Source organism: Scardinius erythrophthalmus (assembly GCF_964197995.2).
Source record: "Scardinius erythrophthalmus genome assembly, chromosome: 4".
Lineage (NCBI taxonomy): Eukaryota > Metazoa > Chordata > Actinopteri > Cypriniformes > Leuciscidae > Scardinius > Scardinius erythrophthalmus.
The window spans coordinates 13776295-13796169 of NC_138224.1; the positions used below are offsets into that span (position 1 = coordinate 13776295).

The following is a 19875-nucleotide window of genomic DNA, read 5'->3' on the forward strand; positions in this document are numbered from 1 at the left end:
CGAGAAATCAATAATGTGATTTATTTAAATTTGCACTAGGGATGTACAGTGTGGGGTCGTCGTCAGTGGTTATGAGAATTACTTTGAGTGTGTGTGGGTCCAATGCCATTATACAGTATATTCAGACTCTTTTCTCTGCCTACACTCGACTACATCAGCAAAAGCAGCCATATCGATGAACAAGCAACTATAGGAGAAAGAGAATCAGCATTTAACTTCTGAACACACACATGAACACAGACAGACACAACATACACAAAGCTACAAACAAGCCAGTGAAAGTGCACAACACATGCTGTTAACCTCATGAGAGAGAGAGGGCATGTTTCGGAATTGCATACTACCAAACTAATTTTACTATTTCAGCATTATTAAATAAAGTATCTAGTGTGCACTGTTTGCAGATTTTGTATGCATAGAATCATAGAATCACATGTCCTGCTACTACATTTGCCAAAATGTACTACGCCTTCAATATGACCTTCCATTTACAGTGTGACGAATCAGACCAGCAATATCAATCGTGACTTTTAACGTCTCTTTCTTGACTCATGTGATCAGACTGTCTAAGGTTTGAACTCAACAACACCCTTTTAACACTATGACATATGTGTGTCAAAATACATAAGAATTTCTCCCCTGGGAGTTCAAAAAGATTGCAGGCCATTTTTTGAGTCTCGTTTGTGGAACGTTCAGTGTTTAATTTTCCAGGTTACGTAACACCATCCGGCCTATCAGTTGATGCTTGATTTATCGTTGTGCAAATGTTGAATGTTATTATTTAAGAGAGACTTGAGTCAGGTTCAAAACCTGTGTTGCCATGCTATTTTATTTTTTTATTTTTTACAAAAAGTCATTTAAAGGGGTCATGAACTGAGAATTCAAATTTTCCTTGATCTTTTGACAGTTAAGAGGTTGTTATACTATAAAAAATACCCTGTAAGTTTCAAATCTCAAAACGTCCTTGTTATTCCAAAAACTGCTTTTATTGAAACCAAGGCCAGAAAATGACAGGATCTGAGAAGTGGAGACTTCTCAGAGTGGTCACAGGGCAGCTGTAGACCGCCTTTGCAGAAGAATATCAACGTCTACGTCTACATCACCGCGTCTTTAGCCCCGCCCACTGGAGCGTTAGTGAATATAGTAACATGACAACAAGAAAAGATTGCAGGATCAATACCATTACCTTCCAAAGGATCCTAATGCTAGGAAAGTGTTGTTGTTTTTTTCTTCAACAATGTGAATGTCTCAGCAGTGCATTATTTGTTTGTATTCTGTGTATTTCACTGTGGATTATTTGGTGAATCAGTCGCAATTTCGGCGCAGGCTTTGCAAACAGACTTTTATGATATGGATCTGCCAGCAAACGCCACAAACATGTAATTAACCATGTTTATTCTAATGCCTGATCTGTGATCAGTGATTTCTGATGTATAACCTAATTATTCAAGTTTAGACAGACTATCTCTCAAAATTGTTCAATACTGTTTATGCATCAGCAACTCGAGCCAGTGACTAAACGATCAACTTTACATCGTTTTATGAAAATAATCTTATTTAAACTGTGATTATATTACATACAGATTGTGATCAAAGAAAGCTCCCTTTCCAATTGCACAGCACAAGTTTATCTGGCTACTTGCCAAAACGAAGCTCTTACTGCATTTACATCGTGTTTGCATTGTTATTTGGTGAAAGCATTCATGAGAGTGCAGAAACTGCGTTACAATGATGAAATCTCTTCATTCAAGCGATCAACTGTCAATCTGTCATCTGCTCAATGCTCATCACTGCAACCTTTCATGTGATGGGAATACATCTAACTTTCCACGATTCGTTAATCTTGATAGCTGTAATAGTAAAAACGTTGTAAAATATTTTAAGATAAGATAAGATATACTTTATTGTCCCCGAAGGGAAATTTGTTTTGGACTCAGTTTTTACAGAGACAACACAAAATACAAAATACAAAGAATAAACGTCTCTCAACACATCCTCTCACAAAACATGCAGTCATATACATTAGACAGGTATGTATATAGTAGGCACATTAGCACCTTTCATTGGCAATTCTGGCAATTGCCAATTTTTTGAGAGTTCCACATGTAATGCTGGCTATTTCATATGCAAAGTGGTCAGCCAATGACAGCAGTGGGCGTTTACACTGAAGTCTCACACAGACACGCCCCTTCAAACAGAGCGTTCAAATCAGAGGCTAAAATCAGGCTAGGATAAATGCCTTTTATTTCTAAATTATAAAAAAAAAATATATTTTTAAAAATCATACTAACATTATATGGGCACACCAGGAAACATTATAAAATAATAGAATAATCCAGTTCATGACCCCTTTAAAAATGCAAAATAACTGCTTATTTATAAGTGGATTGAATAGTTTACTTACTGTATGAATACTTTTTTTTTAAATGGACAAAAAAAAATGGGTTACATACATAAACTTTCTGAATTAATTATGCTGCGTAATGAGGTCATGAGACATGTAGCATAGGCTTACTACTGTTTGAAACTTATTGTTGCATACTGCATTCTGTTTCACATATTATTTTTTGAAATAGGCAGTATACAGTGTAGACATGTGAAGTATGCCATAGGCTTGTCTCCATTTCGAATACAGCCAGAGAAATTTTGAGATTCAGATAGTGTGTGACTGGTTAAGAATGGCTCATTTGTTTCAAATGGCCTGGGAGATTAGTCTTCTGTTCTCTATATGAACCTACTGAAGGATAACAACACACACACACACACACACACACACACACACACACACACACACACACACACACACACACACACACACACACACACACACTAATGAAAGAAAAGGGTGCACTAATGTGAATGTATGTGTGTCTTTGATATATGCATGCAGGTCATATTTTATATTCACTACTCACAGGTCAGTGATTCTGCTCATTACAAGAGTAAATATTTATGATTTACTGAGATTACAGCAAATAACCCTAACCACACTGACCAACCACACATTCCCATCAGTACTACAACTCATAAACATTTCTGTAACCCAGTCAAGGCAGTGTAAAACAGAGGAGAATAACAGTCATAGATCACTCACAAGCAGGCCTGAGCACTCTCACAAATCACACAACATTCAGATTTTCCCATGAGTCTCTGTTCCCTTATTGGTAATCACTGACAAATAGCACAAGCACCAGCTATGACCTTGCAGTAAATGCCAGTCTCCAGATACAGACCCAAAAACAAACGCACAGACAAGTATATAGGCAGGAATTTAACCGGGAAATGAGCCTTGAGTACTTGAGTTAATGGACACAGAATCAAAGGCAAATGTAAAATATTGTTTGTAATAATTTTTAATAAAATAATATTTAAAACTATAGATTAATAAGGAGACAAGTCAGACTGGTGGAGCAAAGGTACTAAAAAGACTAATTTTATATATATATATATATATATATTGTATATATATTTCCTATGTCTATATATTTTCACTGGTTTATGAAAAGATTAGTATGAGTTACTTTCTAAAATTAGTTAAAAAAATTAAAATCGTAACTGGTAACTGTATCGTTCCAACTTCAAATAAAAAAAAGTTTTTGATTGCTTAACAGACAAAGAAAAGTCACTTTTAATGGTATTACTGAGATCTTTGTGAGTTTAAAGGTTCAAAAGCCAAATGTCACTAACATTCTCACATCAGAATTCAAACACAGCTCATTTTATAACACATTTCTTGTCAGCACTTTTCTCACAGTATACAGATGCTGGTTTATGTTGAACATGTTGCAGATGTGTGTGTACAGTACTGTATGTGCGTTGTATGGCATGAGGAAATACAGTTGAGAATTCAGTGTATCACTGGTCTGCTAAAACACTGAATATATACCAAGAAATGTCCTGTGCTATTCTAGTCACTACTACTTCTGACGCAATAACATTTCCCATCACACAGATGATCTGAGAGAGTTAGACATCTGTCTTTCCCGTAGGCAGAATTTGGAATTTTTAAATTAAACATTTCCACACATGTAAATACATCTGTGAGAACTATCCCAACATCCTGTGATTTCTATATTGAGCAATCATTATCAGCATGTGTGTGTGTGACTGTGCTGGACCAGCTCATCTGGAAGGAAATAGCATCATGGGATATTGCGGTAACCCTGGACTGTCATTTTACACACACAACACACCATCATCACTATCACTAGGACATCCTCTGGCTGTGCACAAACACTGGACAACGATCAAGGCTGCGTAATGTACACAGGACAAGCTCTGAAGCAGAGATGCATACATCCGTTTAAACATATGACTCTGCAATCTTCAGGACACACATATCCCGAGAGCATGACCAGCTGCTAATGTCGAACTCAATGCTAATTGGGTTACACCAGTAAACTGGTGTTAACTTAGCTTTAAGTGGATTTTACTCAGGGACTGAAACATTCTTCTGTCAGACTTTCCAAATCATGTGTGAAATCTCACAAAAACTGTTAAGAAATATATGGGTGTTATTTCATTCCAACATGAAAAGAAAATTATATTTAGGATGAATAAATAGAAGACTATTTTGCATTCTGGCACTGTACATATTTTAATTGTAAAGTTTAATTTTAATTGTAATAATTTTTTTTACTGAATTGAATTTGTTGATTTGAATAAAACAAAATGTTTAATAAAAAAATTATAAAAATAAATATTAAAAATGATAAAATAAATAGGAACTGAAAGCGTCAAGGCATTTACAAAAAAAAAAATATATATACATATATATATATTTTTTTGTATATATATATATATATATATATATATATATATATATATATATATATATATATATATATATATATATATATATAAACAAAATATATAAATATGTATATATACAGTGCTATGCATAAGTTTAGACACCCATGCTAAAGTTGACTAAAAAGAGGAATAAAAATCATCTTTTGAAAATTGAACTTAATGCCTTAATTAAAAAAATTAGGAAAAATCCAACCTTTAAGGACACCAATTTTCTTTGTGAATGAATAATGTATCGTAAATAAATAAATGTTCTTCCTTAAAATACAGGGTGCATAAGTTTGGACAATTTTGCCAATCTCTAGGTATGGTGAAGGCTATGTGATGATGTGGGGCTATTTTAATTCTAAAGGCCAAGGGAACTTTATCAGGATGCATAGTATCCTGGATCCATGAAGTAACTGGCCTTTAAAAATAAAAATCTGCCTGCCTCTATGGGGATTTAACATAGGGGTGTCCAAACTTATGCACCCTGTTTTTTAAGGAAGAACATTTATTTATTTACGATACATTATTCATTCACAAAGAAAATTAGTGTCCTTAAAGGCTGGATTTTTCCTATTTTTTTTTAATTAAAGGAGAACTCCGGTCAATTTTAACATTGAGCTAATTTTTTTGTACATTTGGAGTGCTGTCAATACAGAGAACAACGACAAAAATCGGTGTTGCCTACACCGAGTTATTCTATTTTTAAAATGTGCACCCTGTTGACTTCAATAGGGCAAGTACTAAACCTGCTTTTAGCCTCTTAACATCCTTGATGTGTCATTACAAGTGCACAGAAAATGTGAGTGATTCCTTCAGAGTGAACACGAGTGGATCTGACTGCAGTAGATGTGAAAGAAATGTATAAAAATGATGTTATTTAAGCCAGCGAAAATACCTTTGTTTTAGGGCTGTAACGATACGCGATATGAAATCGAAATCGCGACACTCGGATCCACGATCCTGTTTCGCGGTGTGAGAAGGCAAAATCGCGACACACCCCTTCCAACTCTCAGAGTAACGGCCGTTTCACACATACTCCATTTGCAGTGCGTATGCGGTGCATATTTTTTCCGTAGCCTACCCATGTTAACAGGTTAGAGCTTTCACACTGCACGCGGTTGCCGTCCGTCGATCCGTTCCAGTTGCCGTGCGTATACAGCAGTGCAGCAATCGTTTCCGCAACGAGTAACGCCGGTTTCACACCGCAAGCGTCAGCGGCGCGTGAGCAGCACGTATTTTTTTCGGCGTCCATGTTATTCAATGAGTGCATTCACATCGCACGCAGAAGCGGCGCGGCAGCGCGTAGCAGGAGCAGAGCAGGAACAGCAGTGCAGCGATAGTTTCGGCGCCCAGTCTATTTTTAACGCGCCGCTTACGCCGAATTAAAGTGACACGCATTGATCAAGGCCAAAATACACCGCAGTTTTACCCCAAAAGCGCATTGATGATATCTATTGTGTTTTAAACAGTCACTCAAATGACCAACAGCAATTTAAAAAGAAAACAAATGTCCAAAAACAAACTTGTTGCCCCAACAATAAAAACAAAGACGAATCAAAAGTTATATAAATGAAATGATTAATAAAATAAGCTTCTTGACAAGTCTTTTCTCTTAAATGTATTTGAAAACGAAATAAAGCAATGCCAACTTATCCATTATAGAGTACTCTGTCTGTACACAAGCCGCGGTTCAGCCGCACGTGACAAACGCTGCCAGTGTGAAAGCAAAACGCGCGTGTCCTGCTCCTGCTCACCATACACACTGCTCCTGCTCTGCTCACGCTCTGCTATCGCGTGCAGTGTGAAACCGGCGTAATTCTTTTGTGCTGCACGCGCTGAATTAAAGTGACAGCGCATGGTTCGTGGTCAAAATGAAAACAGATTGACAATAAATGCGATTAATTAAATAAAATGTAGTAATCTCACCATAAATGTATTTAATTAAATACTATCTTTTTCACTTTAAGACTGGGGAAAAGCAAGAGAAACACAATTTACCTCCACTTGGAAGGTTTGATTGGTGGTTTGCAGCACAGGCAGTAAGCCTCAGTTACCACAGTGTGAAACAGTAGCCATTTAATTTAGCCTACTTTGTAAATGTAAGAGAACTTGATTGAAGGAGAATTTTCAACATGCTCGAATCATCACCACAATGGAGTTTAGTTCTGTTTGTTTTTCAACAGTATTTTGTTACAAAGAAAACAGAAGTGTTATAGCTTTGGCTATTTATTTATTTTATATATGGCTATTTATATTGTTAATAATTTGCATAGTTAATCTTGTTCTTTGGTGTTCAGTTTGTAAAGGTTTTACAAATGTTATTTAATAAAAAATATTGTTTTAATAAAAAACCCCACCCCCACCCCCACCCCACCCCCCAAAAAAATCGTGATACGAACCGAATCGTGGGTCAAAAATCGTGATACGAACCGAATCATGGGTTTGGTGTATCGTTACAGCCCTACTTTGTTTACATCCTGTTTTCGGGTGAAGTCCAAAGTAGTCGATTGCCGAGTTCACGCGCGTGATCATAGGTAACTAAACCTATGCGCGTGAACTCGGCAATCGACTACTTTGGACTTCACCCGAAAACAGGATGTAAACAAAGGTATTTGCGCTGGCTTAAATAACATCATTTTTATACATTTCTATCACATCTACTGCAGTCAGATCCACTCGTGTTCACTCAGAAGGAATCACTCACATTTTCTGTGCACTTGTAATGACACATCAAGGATGTTAAGAGGCTAAAAGCAGGTTTAGTACTTGCCCTATTGAAGTCAACAGGGTGCAAATTTTAAAAATAGAATAACTCGGTGTAGGCAACACCGATTTTTGTCGTTGTTCTCTGTATTGACAGCACTCCAAATGTACAAAAAAATGAGCTCAATGTTAAAATTGACCGGAGTTCTCCTTTAAGGCATTAAGTTCAATTTCCAAAAGATGATTTTTTATTCCTCTTTTTAGTCAACTTTAGCATGGGTGTCTAAACTTATGCATAGCACTATATATATATATATATATATATACAAAAACAGTTTGTGACTGTTTCTGTACCGTGTGGTTTGGCATCATTGTAATATGGTAATGAAAATGTGAATATGGGGGACAATATGTTTAATTTACATCGACTAGCTTTATTAAAGCTTTATTTTCTTTATGCGGGGCGGGGGGGGGCGGGGGTCGGTTGGATTGAAATATAGACATTTCATCATGAGACTCGGCTTCTAAGAACATATGTGTGTTTATATATCAAGAAAAAGAGAAGAAAGGAGTGTTAGAGTGTGAGGGAGGAATAGAGTAATTGAGCTCTCTTGGCACCCGTTGTCTTTCTCTTCTGTTTGGCAGGCAGTGCTGACCAGGCCTCTAATGGGACTGTAAACTGAGTCTTAGCTTCAATCAGGAGGGAGAAGAGAGAGAGAGAAGCTGATCGATACTTCAGTGGAAGCCCTGCTACCGATGGCATTGAGATCCCAACTGAAAAGAGAGAGAGGTAAGAAAGGAAGAGGGGAAAGAAGAGGGGATTGAAAGATAAGATGGGGGATTTGTAAGAGACAAGCAACAAAAAGGATGAGAGGGACTTTCTCTATTCCAAGTTTTGCCGCCTGGCTGAAGGACTAAATTAGACACATCTTGTGGGGTCTTGTAAAGTGTAATGTGTTCTCACACATACTTCTCCAGATGGAGGGTCAAAGGTCAGTGCTACCCTACTTTCTTGATCCTTATAAAACACTAAAAACAACCTTACATAAATACATGGTTTTGTTAATGAGATCCTGTGATTTCAGAATGTCAGATATGCCAGGTATGTAGGTTACACTAGGTTATGTAGGAGCAGACATGGGCATTCTGCCAACAAAAGTCTCATGGCTGTCGATTCAAAATTCAGTGGATGGATGGATGGATGGATGGATGGATGGATTTGTGAAATTAGTGGCACTTAAATCAGTCTAATCAGTCTATTTTCAACCCAAATCTCCATGAAGCCTGCTAATCCAGTGGTCACATGTCTGATCATGTGATTGAGAACTTTCCAGGGGAAATACAAGCTATCTGATCTCTAATGCCAGGAGGACACTCATCTAAACAGAACTGTGATGGCCATTCATCAGCACAGAAAACGCCAGGCCATAAGCTACGCTAAGCTTAAGGACGAGGGCCTGAGAGGTTGATTTATGACAGCTTTTCAAACAAAAGGCAAGCATGCTCCGAGGAGTAGAACAATCCCTGGCAGGAGCATTACACAGAGCCTAAGCTAATCAAGGCCACGCTAGCCTAGCACAGATGGGTTTCCTCCACGGAGCAGTTAGCCTTAACACTTCTAGCCACAGCTCGAGGAGAAACAGCTAAACTGATCAGGGAACAGGAGGGAAGCTCTTTTAACCTGTGAAAAGTGTTGAGACTGTGAATGATCTTTGCAACAAATGTGTTAACTGGATAGCGTGTTACATGTAACGCTTGTTACGCCCACTGCTAAAAAGAGAGTGTTTTAAATGATTCTCATTATGAAATACTGTTACAAAGCTCTTTTAATCTGTGAAAAGTGTTTAGGAGAGTGAATATTGTTTGCAGAAAATGTGTTAACTGGATAATATGTTACATGTAACACGTGTTACGTCCCCTGCTGAAAACAATGTTTTGGAAGTTGATTCCCATCATGCAGTGTTGTTATGAAGCGGTTTCAAACTGTGAAAAAAATGTTAAGACTGATTAATGGTTGTATCAAGTTTACCAACAGAACACGTGTTACGTCCCATATTGAAAAGAGTGTGTTTTAAAAGTTGGTCCCCAGCTCTTTCAACCTAAGAATAGTGCTGAGACTGTGAATGATGTTTGCAACAAATTTGTTAACAGGATACCATGTTATATATAATGCGTGTTATGACCCCTGATGAAAAGAGTGTGTTTTGGATGATGGTTTCCATGATGTAATGCTGTTATGATGGTGTCTCCACCAGACTTCTTAACTACAGAAAGAACTTGCTACCTTTAGCAAGTTTTCAAGTTTTACTGGTGAATAGCATGTTTATACTCATATTTACACACTATTCTGTTCATTTACTTACTGACAAATACATCTGAAACAACATCCTTCCTGTGATGCTTTCTCTGATCACATGTCTATATTGAGGTAGAGCGAGCTTGAAAGTGAAGAAAAACTAACTTCCTGATCTGCTCTATTCAAGAACATTGCTAGCATGCTAATAACATAAATAAACACATTACTTTCCATAAAATTCTATTTCAGATGGCACGTCCTCACATCTTCCTCTTATTATCTGATGCAAATTGCACACAAAATTACAAGAGCTTTCTGAAATTTGCATATCATTTACATTTATTCATTTAGAGTAGTAGACGTATTTATCCAAAGTAACTTACAAATGAAGACTTGCAAATGAAGAAGTTTACTTGAATGGGACTGCGACTGCCTGACCAACTTCCTGAATTAAAAGTAGAAAGATTTATCAGTCCACTATAGTGTTATTTTAGTATTATCTAAGTATTTTTCAATATTTAGAATTTTATTTTTATAGTTATAATTTTCTAGTTCTTTATTTATTTTTATTATTGAATTTAAGTTTTAGTAATTTTGTTTTGTGCTTTTGTCATTTTAATTATTTTCTATTTCTATTGAGCTTTAATTTATTATTTCAGTTTCAGTTGTAGTAATTTTAGCATTTTTTCAGTATATATTTATTTTCTTTCAGTTAGCTGACAAGGCAACATTTAACTTTCATTGAAGTTTTTTTTTTTTTTTAGTTTAAGCTTTTCATCTAATATTTTTATTTTATTTTATGTCAGAATTATTCCAGTAAGTGAAGTTTTAGTTTTAGTTAACAGTAACAACACTGGTCCACAGTGTTGCTACATTGAAAGCTTTTGAGGAAGATCTAACCAGTAGTTTTTTAGGATTTTTGACACTGATTCTTTGAAAGGTATTCAATAGCACATACACACACACACACACACACACACACACACACACACACACACACACACACACACACACACACACACACACACACACACACACACATGTACTGTATGCATATACTGTAGGCCTATATATATATATATATATATATATATATATATATATATATATAACACGCATATATTGAATAAACAAACTTTTAAGCTAGGTGCGATTAATCACGATTAATAGATTTGACAGCACTACTGTGAAATAATAATTTATTTATTTTTGACAGACAAAAACTTTCAACATGCAACAGTCATCTGTGTTGTCCGTGCAAACTATTGCGGAGGCTGTTGCGGTATTATTTGATTGAGCTACTGTACAACTTTATGGCTTACTGGTAATTTTTTGTGGTATATCGCATTTCAGATTTACGCTAAACATCACATAAAAAGTTAATAAAACATGGCTGGCCGATTCTCATGACAGTCACAAGGCTGTACTTAGCCAGAATAAGACACAAGATGGACCATGTCAATAAGCCTGACTTTATGAGGCTAGTTTGCAACCGTCTGGTTCCCATGCTGAGTCATTATGCAAAGTGGAACTTTTACGGAAAGGGTCATTTTCTTACTCGCCGTCACAGTGTGATTTATGTACGATCACGCTCAAGAGAGCACTTAGAAGCAGAATGTGTCTCAGACAAACCTACTCGACACTCCATTCCCCACAATTCTGACCTTTGACCCCAATACGCCACCCCTTCCTCCCCCGTCTACTCGTCTCTTAATGGATAGTGATATATAAACGTCCTTCTCTCTATCTGAGAACACTCCTCCACACTAGCAGACCAGAAGGTTTGGTAGCGGTCCATGTTTTTATTAAGCGGCTCTGACAGTGAAGTGTGCAGGGCTCAGTATGGTGCGCTCAATGGCACTGCAGTCTGTGTCGCTCAGCGGTCTGTTTCTGTGCCTGATAAGACGGGGGATAATGGTTCTGAATGTTTATTTTGATAAACCGCAGGGACATGCCGAATCCGTGACTGCCCCTGACCAGCCGAGACAGAAAACAGATGCTAACTGCTTTCTTCATAGTATTAGCAAGTAGGGAAGTGTCGTGGTGGTTGACTCGTAAGTTAACCAAGATTTAGGGGCAGTGTCTTAATTAGTGGATTGTGCTTTAGCTGGTTAGCCAGTTTGTAAAGTAAAACACTCAGAAAAATTGCTTTTTAAACCCATCCCCCCCTCACATTTTTTAAGACCAAGTTAAAACAGTCTATGTATGCTAATCAAGTATAGTGGTGTCTTTCACGTCCTTCCTTACATTTATTTAATGTTTTACAGATGCATTTATTTTGAGAGAAAAAAATCATCAAAACAATGTATATTTATTATACATCTCTTAGAGTATGACTGGAATCTATAGCTGTGTTTTAAATCCTAGTTAGCCTCGCTGTCTACATAGGGAGCTTCCTTGTAACTGAATTAAAGTGCTCTCAGAAGGCCTCAGCAAACTTAAAGGAGAACTACGGTCAATTTTAACATTGAGCTCATTTTTTTGTAAATTTGGAGTGCTGTCAATACAGAGAACAACGACAAAAATCGGTGTTGCCTACACCATGTTATCCTCTTTTAAAAAAATTTGCACCCTGTTGACTTCAATGGGGCAAGTACTAAACCTGCTTTTAGCCTCTTAACATCCTTGATGTGTCATTACAAGTGCACAGCCATTCTGAGTGATTCCTTTAGAGTGATCACGGGTGAATCTGACTGCAGTAGATGTGAAAGATATGATTTTAAGATATTTTCTTCCTGTTTTCGGTCGAAGTCCACAGTAGTCGATTGTCGAGTTCACGCACATAGGTTATCACGCGAGTGAACTCAACAATCGGACTTCGACCGAAAACAGGAAGAAAATACAGGTATGTGTGCTGGCTGAATTAACATCATTTTTATTCATATCTTTCACATCGCAAAAAAGAGAGCCTTGTCATAATTATAGCAGAAATCAATAGCTTAGATCGTAGAGCCTATTGTGTTGGACATCAGGTTAAGAACCACTGCTCTATATATAGATAGCACCTACATGCACCACAGAAATAGCTTTAAAGAGAGTTTATATGTGTTCAATTAACTTTTATAGTATTTTCTTCATTTTTTTTTTTTTTTAGTATTGAATGAAATTTACAATCAACATTTTTCTCACCTTTTCCACCTTGTTGAAATTGACGCTGGGATTGGCTTTTATTGAAGAGTACATGCAATGCTGCCTTAGAATAAATTACAGTATGTTAGATGCCAACATTATTAAAGTCCCCATGAAATCGAAATTTACGTTTTTTTGGCGTTTAGAATGAATATGTTAGCCTTACTGTTATCTATATGCTAGTGTGCTCCAAAACAATGACAACATTTGCAATCAAAAGCTCCATAGAATCTAAAGCATCCCGCCCCCGACATTACAAATGACGCTGAAGCTGTGGCTAAAATTGGTCACTTGTTCACACATTTACTATTTTCAATTCAGGGAACGATTCAGACACGCGATTAGTATCGCACAAACTCCCGCAGCACGTATACAATCTTCTATGGTCCAGAGACACGACAGCACAGAGCGGATCATATGAGCGAGTTGGCACAGTCCACAAAATGAATCAGACCCGTTTTAATTTTGCACAGAATGCTATTTTTTAAAGAGATATGAAGGAAATTAGGAGGAAATTGTGGGTTTAACAAGCTCAACGGCTCTGGCCGAGCTGTGATATAAACTAAACGCTATTGGCTATTTTAAAAAAGGAGAGGATGTTCGATATCTTCCACCCTGTCTTCCTGTTTCAGAGAAAATTACGTCAACTCATTGAATGATGCTGCACATTTCAAGGCACTTCAGTGGGCCCTTAATTAAGCTAAAGCTACCTTTTGGAACAACCTTCACACCAGGAGTGTGTCTGCAAAGCATGTTCGACATGCTCAATGACCACTCAAATTAGACAACAAGGCAATCAGCAAAGTGACTGGTAGCCAAGTGGATCTTGTTTCCCATAACCAACATCATCATCATAATGTCCATGATGCTGAATCAATGCCAGTAAGTGATGCTTTCTATATCCATGATGCTATTAAGACAGAAAATGTGGAAAAAAATAGCATTCAGACTTAAAAATATATCCAACTACTGCCTCACAAGGCCGATTCCTGACTCAGAGACAAATAATTGCTATGCGTTTTATTTAATCATTATCATATTAAGCAATGAGCGTATGAATGTAGTATCATTTGAAATCATGTGTTTCTAAGTGCAGTGCTGCCTAATGCAGCATTCACACCGTGCCATTATTGATGGGCTAAAGCCATTAGCACTATGAGGGCACAAAACATTGATCATACAGCAGTCCCGTCCCCCTTGCAACAGAGTATGTGTGTGTCAGAGGTCAAAGCCACAAGCCTATGTCATTGGAACATGTTTTATTTGTATGCCTATCATCAACAGAAATGAGCAGCCTGGGGCGTTTACAAGATGACCGCTGTGAAAACTGAGTTGCCTTAAAGGGACATTGACAGCATGGATAGAAAATCTGAATCACTACTACTACAGCACACAACAGAGAACACTGCACAGAATACTGTATCTCACAATGCAATGCTCATTATCAGCAATGCATAATGAAATAAAAGTGATCACAGCAGGGATTTTGACATCTGCCAAAAGATAATGTGTTTTATATATAATTAGGGTGTGCACTGATATTAAAATTCTGGTCGATAACAATAAACTTATAATTAATTTCATATAACATTTCAGTTATTTAACATTTGTCATATTCATTTGTTAAATTTCAAGATATTAAAATTGCTAACTATTTTGTCTAAATAAAAAATACTAATAAATAAAGCCAAGTGAATTGAGACATCACAACATTATAATGTTCATTTTGAGATTTTCTAAAATTTATATAAAACAACAATATTAAGATTAACTTTAAATGAGCGTTAGTTGATGGCAAATGTTATCTAAAATGTAAAAAATAGGAGAACTTAGCATACAATTAAATATCCAATCATTAGTTTAAACTGACCAATAAAAATAAATCTAATATCGGCAAACAACAGACATGGTACTGATATGTGCATCCCTAAAAATAACTTTACTTTTTTTAAATATTAAAAATACTTTGGAAATATACATTTATTTACATGTATGTATGATTTTTAAGTAATTCATTTGCATTTTATTGCATGACATAAGTATTTGATACATCAGAAAAGCAGAACTTAATATTTGGTACAGAAACCTTTGTTTGCAATTACAGAGATCATACGTTTCCTGTAGTTCTTGACCAGGTTTGCACACACTGCAGCAGGGATTTTGGCACACTCCTCCATACAGACCTTCTCCAGATCCTTCAGGTTTCGGGGGCTGTCGCTGGGCAATACGGACTTTCAGTCTTGTGCAGGTCTACAATTTTATCCCTGATGTCCTTACACAGCTCTCTGGTCTTGGCCATTGTGGAGAGGTTGGAGTCTGTTTGATTGAGTGTGTGGACAGGTGTCTTTTATACAGGTAACGAGTTCAAACATGGAGGGCTTCTTAAAGAAAAATGAACAGGTCGGTGAGAGCCGGAATTCTTACTGGTTGGTAGGTGATCAAATACTTATGTCATGCAATAAAATGCAAATTAATTATTTAAAAATCATACAATGTGATTTTCTGGATTTTTGTTTTAGATTCCGTCTCTCACAGTTGAAGTGTACCTATGATAAAAATGACAGACTTCTACATGCTTTGTAAGTAGGAAAACCTGCAAAATCAGCAGTGTATCAAATACTTGTTCTCCCCACTGTATATGTATTTTAATTCACATATTCACTTTAATAAGGTCATGTGAATTTCTATCATTTAAAAAAATCTACTCCATTCTGAATATAATCACATCTCTCAACTTCTTCAAGTGACCTTTGACCTGTCATAGAGCCGTCCTCATTTTCAGATAAGGCCATGTGAATCCTCCCCGGGCGATGCTCCGTCACTAACTGTGACACTGCAGAGCTCTCAGAGAGATAACGGCACAACTTCCAGCACTGTGGACAGATGGACAGAGCCAGACCCCGCGCTGTACCACACTGTCCCATTCCTCCGGCCAATAGTCCTGACCCAATAAGAGAAAAACACAAACACACTTCCCACCATCCGACCACACAAACCATAAGGATTCACCACAAAACAACAGAATATGTCTTCTGCGCCCTAAATCAGAGGAGCAGCGAGATTACGTCAGCCATTTCACTGGAAAAATGCCGATTAGCAGGGAGAGGGATCTTTTGTCCCGGCAGCACATGCGCGGCATTGATTGTACTCGCTGTTTTAACCAGCGAGGTGGCTGATGTCTGAGCCGGGTGGCACACTTCTCTGCTCGATCGGCCTCTCTCGCTCACAAGCTCACACAGACGCGAACAGGCATGTCGTTCCCAGGTGCCCTTCCCCCCATCTCTGCCTGGCCATTCCCCAAGCATACGTTTGCTTCTCTCTGCTCCACACTTGTCATTTTACATACTGATGTGAAGATAGATGTGAAGATAACATGTTCCCACATAGAGAACCATACAAGAACAGCCAATAAAACACACCATAGAGGGATGCAACACACACAAGCCAAGCAACACATGCTATACTGGAGAAATCACTCATTACTAACAATACAGAGTGTTAAAGTTTGTTCTGAAAGAAAGAAATTAAGGATTTTGTCCTTTTATGAGGCTTCATTAAACCTCCATTAACCAATTGGTTATAAATAACAGCATTCAACAAATTCCACACACACACAAAAGCTAATGAGATTGTCCAATAAAAATAAATAAACAAATCATACATTTTATAAATAAGTAATAAAATAAATTCTGGGCTGATTTAAGTTATTTTTAGCCTCCAGAAACAATCCACTCCTTTGTTCTCAAAGATAGGCTATGTTTTATAAAGAAAACTCAGATCATTTATCGCTTGAAAATGTTTCCAACGTCATTATTTTGTATATAGCCTACTAAATGTTTCATTCATAAACAAAAACGGTTTAAATCTCCAAATTGTGTTTTCCATTATTCCTTCTTGAATTAAACTCTCTAATGTCATCCCTACATTTTTTTAAATAAAAAAAGATTGTTAATGCTTTATGAGTTTATTTAAAGATGTGATTCATTTAAAAAGTGTTTTTATTCTACTATTTGTTTATTCTACTTTGTTTATTTGTTGTTATTTGAGATATGAATATGATTTCCCTGTTATGTACTGCAACAAAAAAGGATAATTATCCATATAATGAAAGACAATGGGGTCCAAAATTGGTCATAGGACTAATTACATGAGCATTTCTTAAAATGGCTTCTTTTGTGCTCCAATAAAGAAAGTAAGGTTTGGAATGACATGAGAGCAAGTACAGAATGTCAGAATGTTCATTTTTGGGAGAACTACCCCTTTAAATATCTATTTAGTCTCAAAAGTTTCTCCTAAAATGTTTTAGGAGGCATAAAAATGAGACATGCAAGACAGGGCTGTCGCCTGGGACAACATTTTTATGGGTGGGCTTCACCACTCCTCAACCAGGCCCAGTGCTATATCAGAAATGACTGTAGTGTGGGCCCCCCTCATCATGTTCCCGTCCCATTGCCCCTTCTGGTACAGAGCTATGAAATGAATGTGGACAGATCATTGTATAGCCCAGATCATTTTGGGAAGTATTTATTGAGAAATGCTCGGGTTAAAGGGACAGTTCAATGAACTAGAAAAATGGAACACATTGCCATCATTTACTCACCCACGTATCGTTCCAAACCTGCATGACTTTCTTGGAACATAAAAGAAGACATTTTGAAGAATGTTGGTAACCAGATTGAAAAACAGTTTTGGTTATACTTCCATCTATAATATCATATTTATGTTCAACAGAAGAAAGTACCGGTCTGGAATGACATAAGGGAGTAAATAATGACAGAATTCTCATTTTTGAGTGAACTATCCCCTTTAATACCATAATCTCAGGCTTTTGACAGCAGACTTTGCTGTCTTGGCAAACCCAAGCAAGCACAGTTGGAGTCGATCTCTTCTGAAACCCCAGAGGAGACATATGTGAGATTTTCTCAGAATTAAAGTCTATTAGTGTTCATTAAGATGACAAACAACAGCACTCTTTGTACTTGACACTAATGTGCACAGTAAATGGAAAAGTTGCGTTAATTTGAACCAGACAAATATGTGAATGACATATCAAAATTTGAGATATGCAGCGCAAAAGAACACTGAGTTACAGACGTTGAAACAAAATATGTCTCAACAGTCTCCCATATATCCCGACACACACATTGTATGAGGGGCGCAGTGGGTCGGGGATGCCTAGAGTGGGTGTGTGTGATGTATGGCATTGCTCAAGCAACTGCAATCCCTCTGTCTGTATTGATAAACACCACGGAACCGGTGGGCTCCCGGAAAACCATTTTATCCGACGACACACAGAAATAAACTTGTCCGATACGGTCTGTTTTCATACCTGAGTAACCCGGGCAGAGGTATGGAGCCGGAGCCCGAGCCCAGCAATCCTTTCTTCCCACTCAACAGCTTCTCCACCAGCCCCACATTCCCGGTCCGCGCCGCCTCCAGCAGCTCGTGCTCCTTCCCCATCCCGGACACAAGTTTAATCCACGAGAACAAAAACAATCCGGACTGAACGGCGAGGTTTCCTATTAGTATTTCTGCAGCATGTTACCGACAAACAGACGCTCCGCCGTACGCTGCTGTACGAATAAAGCCGCTAGTCCATACCGGGGCTCAATGATGGAATGATGGACCGGGTATTTACTGTAACGCGGTCCCGGTGCAGCTGAGCTGAACGGGAGGATTCGGTCCTCCAGACGGGCCGGTTGCCTGGAGACGAGGGTTAAAGCACACTCACCAGCAGCAGTTCTGTCCGTGCGCTCTCGGTCACCGTACACACGCTGTTCTCTCTCTCTCTCGCTCTCTTTCTCTGTGTGTGTGTGCGCGCGCGCCGTTGTACCGACAGCAGGGCGGCCCAGCATCAGTCTTTTCTCTCTTTCAGTTCCTATATGGCAGTCTTTCGTTACGAGAGGAGAGAGCTGCTCTGGCTGGGCATGTAGTCAATGAAACCCTGTTACTGTAACCTTGTTTTGAGTTCATTGGCACACGAGAAGATAGCCTATCATATCATATTTAAGGAACGTTTACACACTGTACTATGGTGGAGAGATGGTAATGTATGGTATGATACAGCAAGGTAACTTGAATGAATGTTTTTCTTTTCTTGCAATGATATACTGTAACCTTCTATTTGGAGACAATCAAGAATCAACTGTATTTATTCTACACATGAACAAGAATATGGACATGGAATAGAAAATGGGATTCATGTAAACGTGTTTAATTAATAATAATAAATTCTATTTGAAATACTCAATATTTTACAATTGTCATAACCGGATTAAGCCAATATTGCAGCTTGTAGAAACTGATAAAACAAACAGTTGGGATTCTTAGCTAACATAATATTCCCCCTAATGTTAGTAATTTGTTCTAGTTGGTTATTATTTGGGGAACCAAATAATAATGTTCTAGAAACTTTATTTTAGATTTCATTTTACAAGCATAAAATAACGTTCACGGAACGTTCCGGGAATCAACAATTGTAAGCTTAATACATATAAATACATTAACCAGATTGCAATCTAATTAAACACCATTAAATACCTTGATCAATATAAATACTATGGTCCCTCGATTTGGTAATTATTCAGTATACACTAAATTGCCATGAAATTCACAATCCAATTCCATAATTCTTCCATGGAACCACCACTGTGCGTGTATATTTCTGAGCTACATTATTGAAATACTGAATGAACACAGATTACAGGTTTTCTCAGGGCGTTGTTTACTTCACTAACATCTCCAAAGCATTATTTCCTGTGCCGTTCAGCTGTGAAGTCTTGAAGAGAGGGAAAAAACAGTGCTAAATACTGGAAGAGGAACACAAGAAATGAAAGAGATGATCTGGTGTGTGTGTGTGCTTGAGAGAGAGAGAGAGAGGCAGCTGCAGGCCCACTGGGTGTTGGACAGAATCATTTCGACTTTGCCAAGAAACAGAAACAACCGGATCT

At 37.6% G+C, this 19875-nt stretch overlaps 1 protein-coding gene across 2 annotated transcripts in view; it reads right to left on the reverse strand.

The window, feature by feature from the left end:
* Window positions 1-18705, reverse strand: part of anks1b (ankyrin repeat and sterile alpha motif domain containing 1B) — a 162887-nt gene extending 144182 nt beyond the window's left edge. Inside the window, exon 1 of one of the 2 annotated variants that reach the window (XM_081362771.1) lies at window positions 18255-18705. In XM_081362771.1, coding sequence (XP_081218897.1) covers window positions 18255-18385 — 131 coding nt within the window. In that variant the 5' untranslated portion in view covers window positions 18386-18705. The remainder of the gene's footprint in view (window positions 1-18254) is intronic. The other variant, XM_081362772.1, reaches the window with a different exon arrangement.
* Between the last annotated feature and the right edge of the window lie 1170 nt (window positions 18706-19875).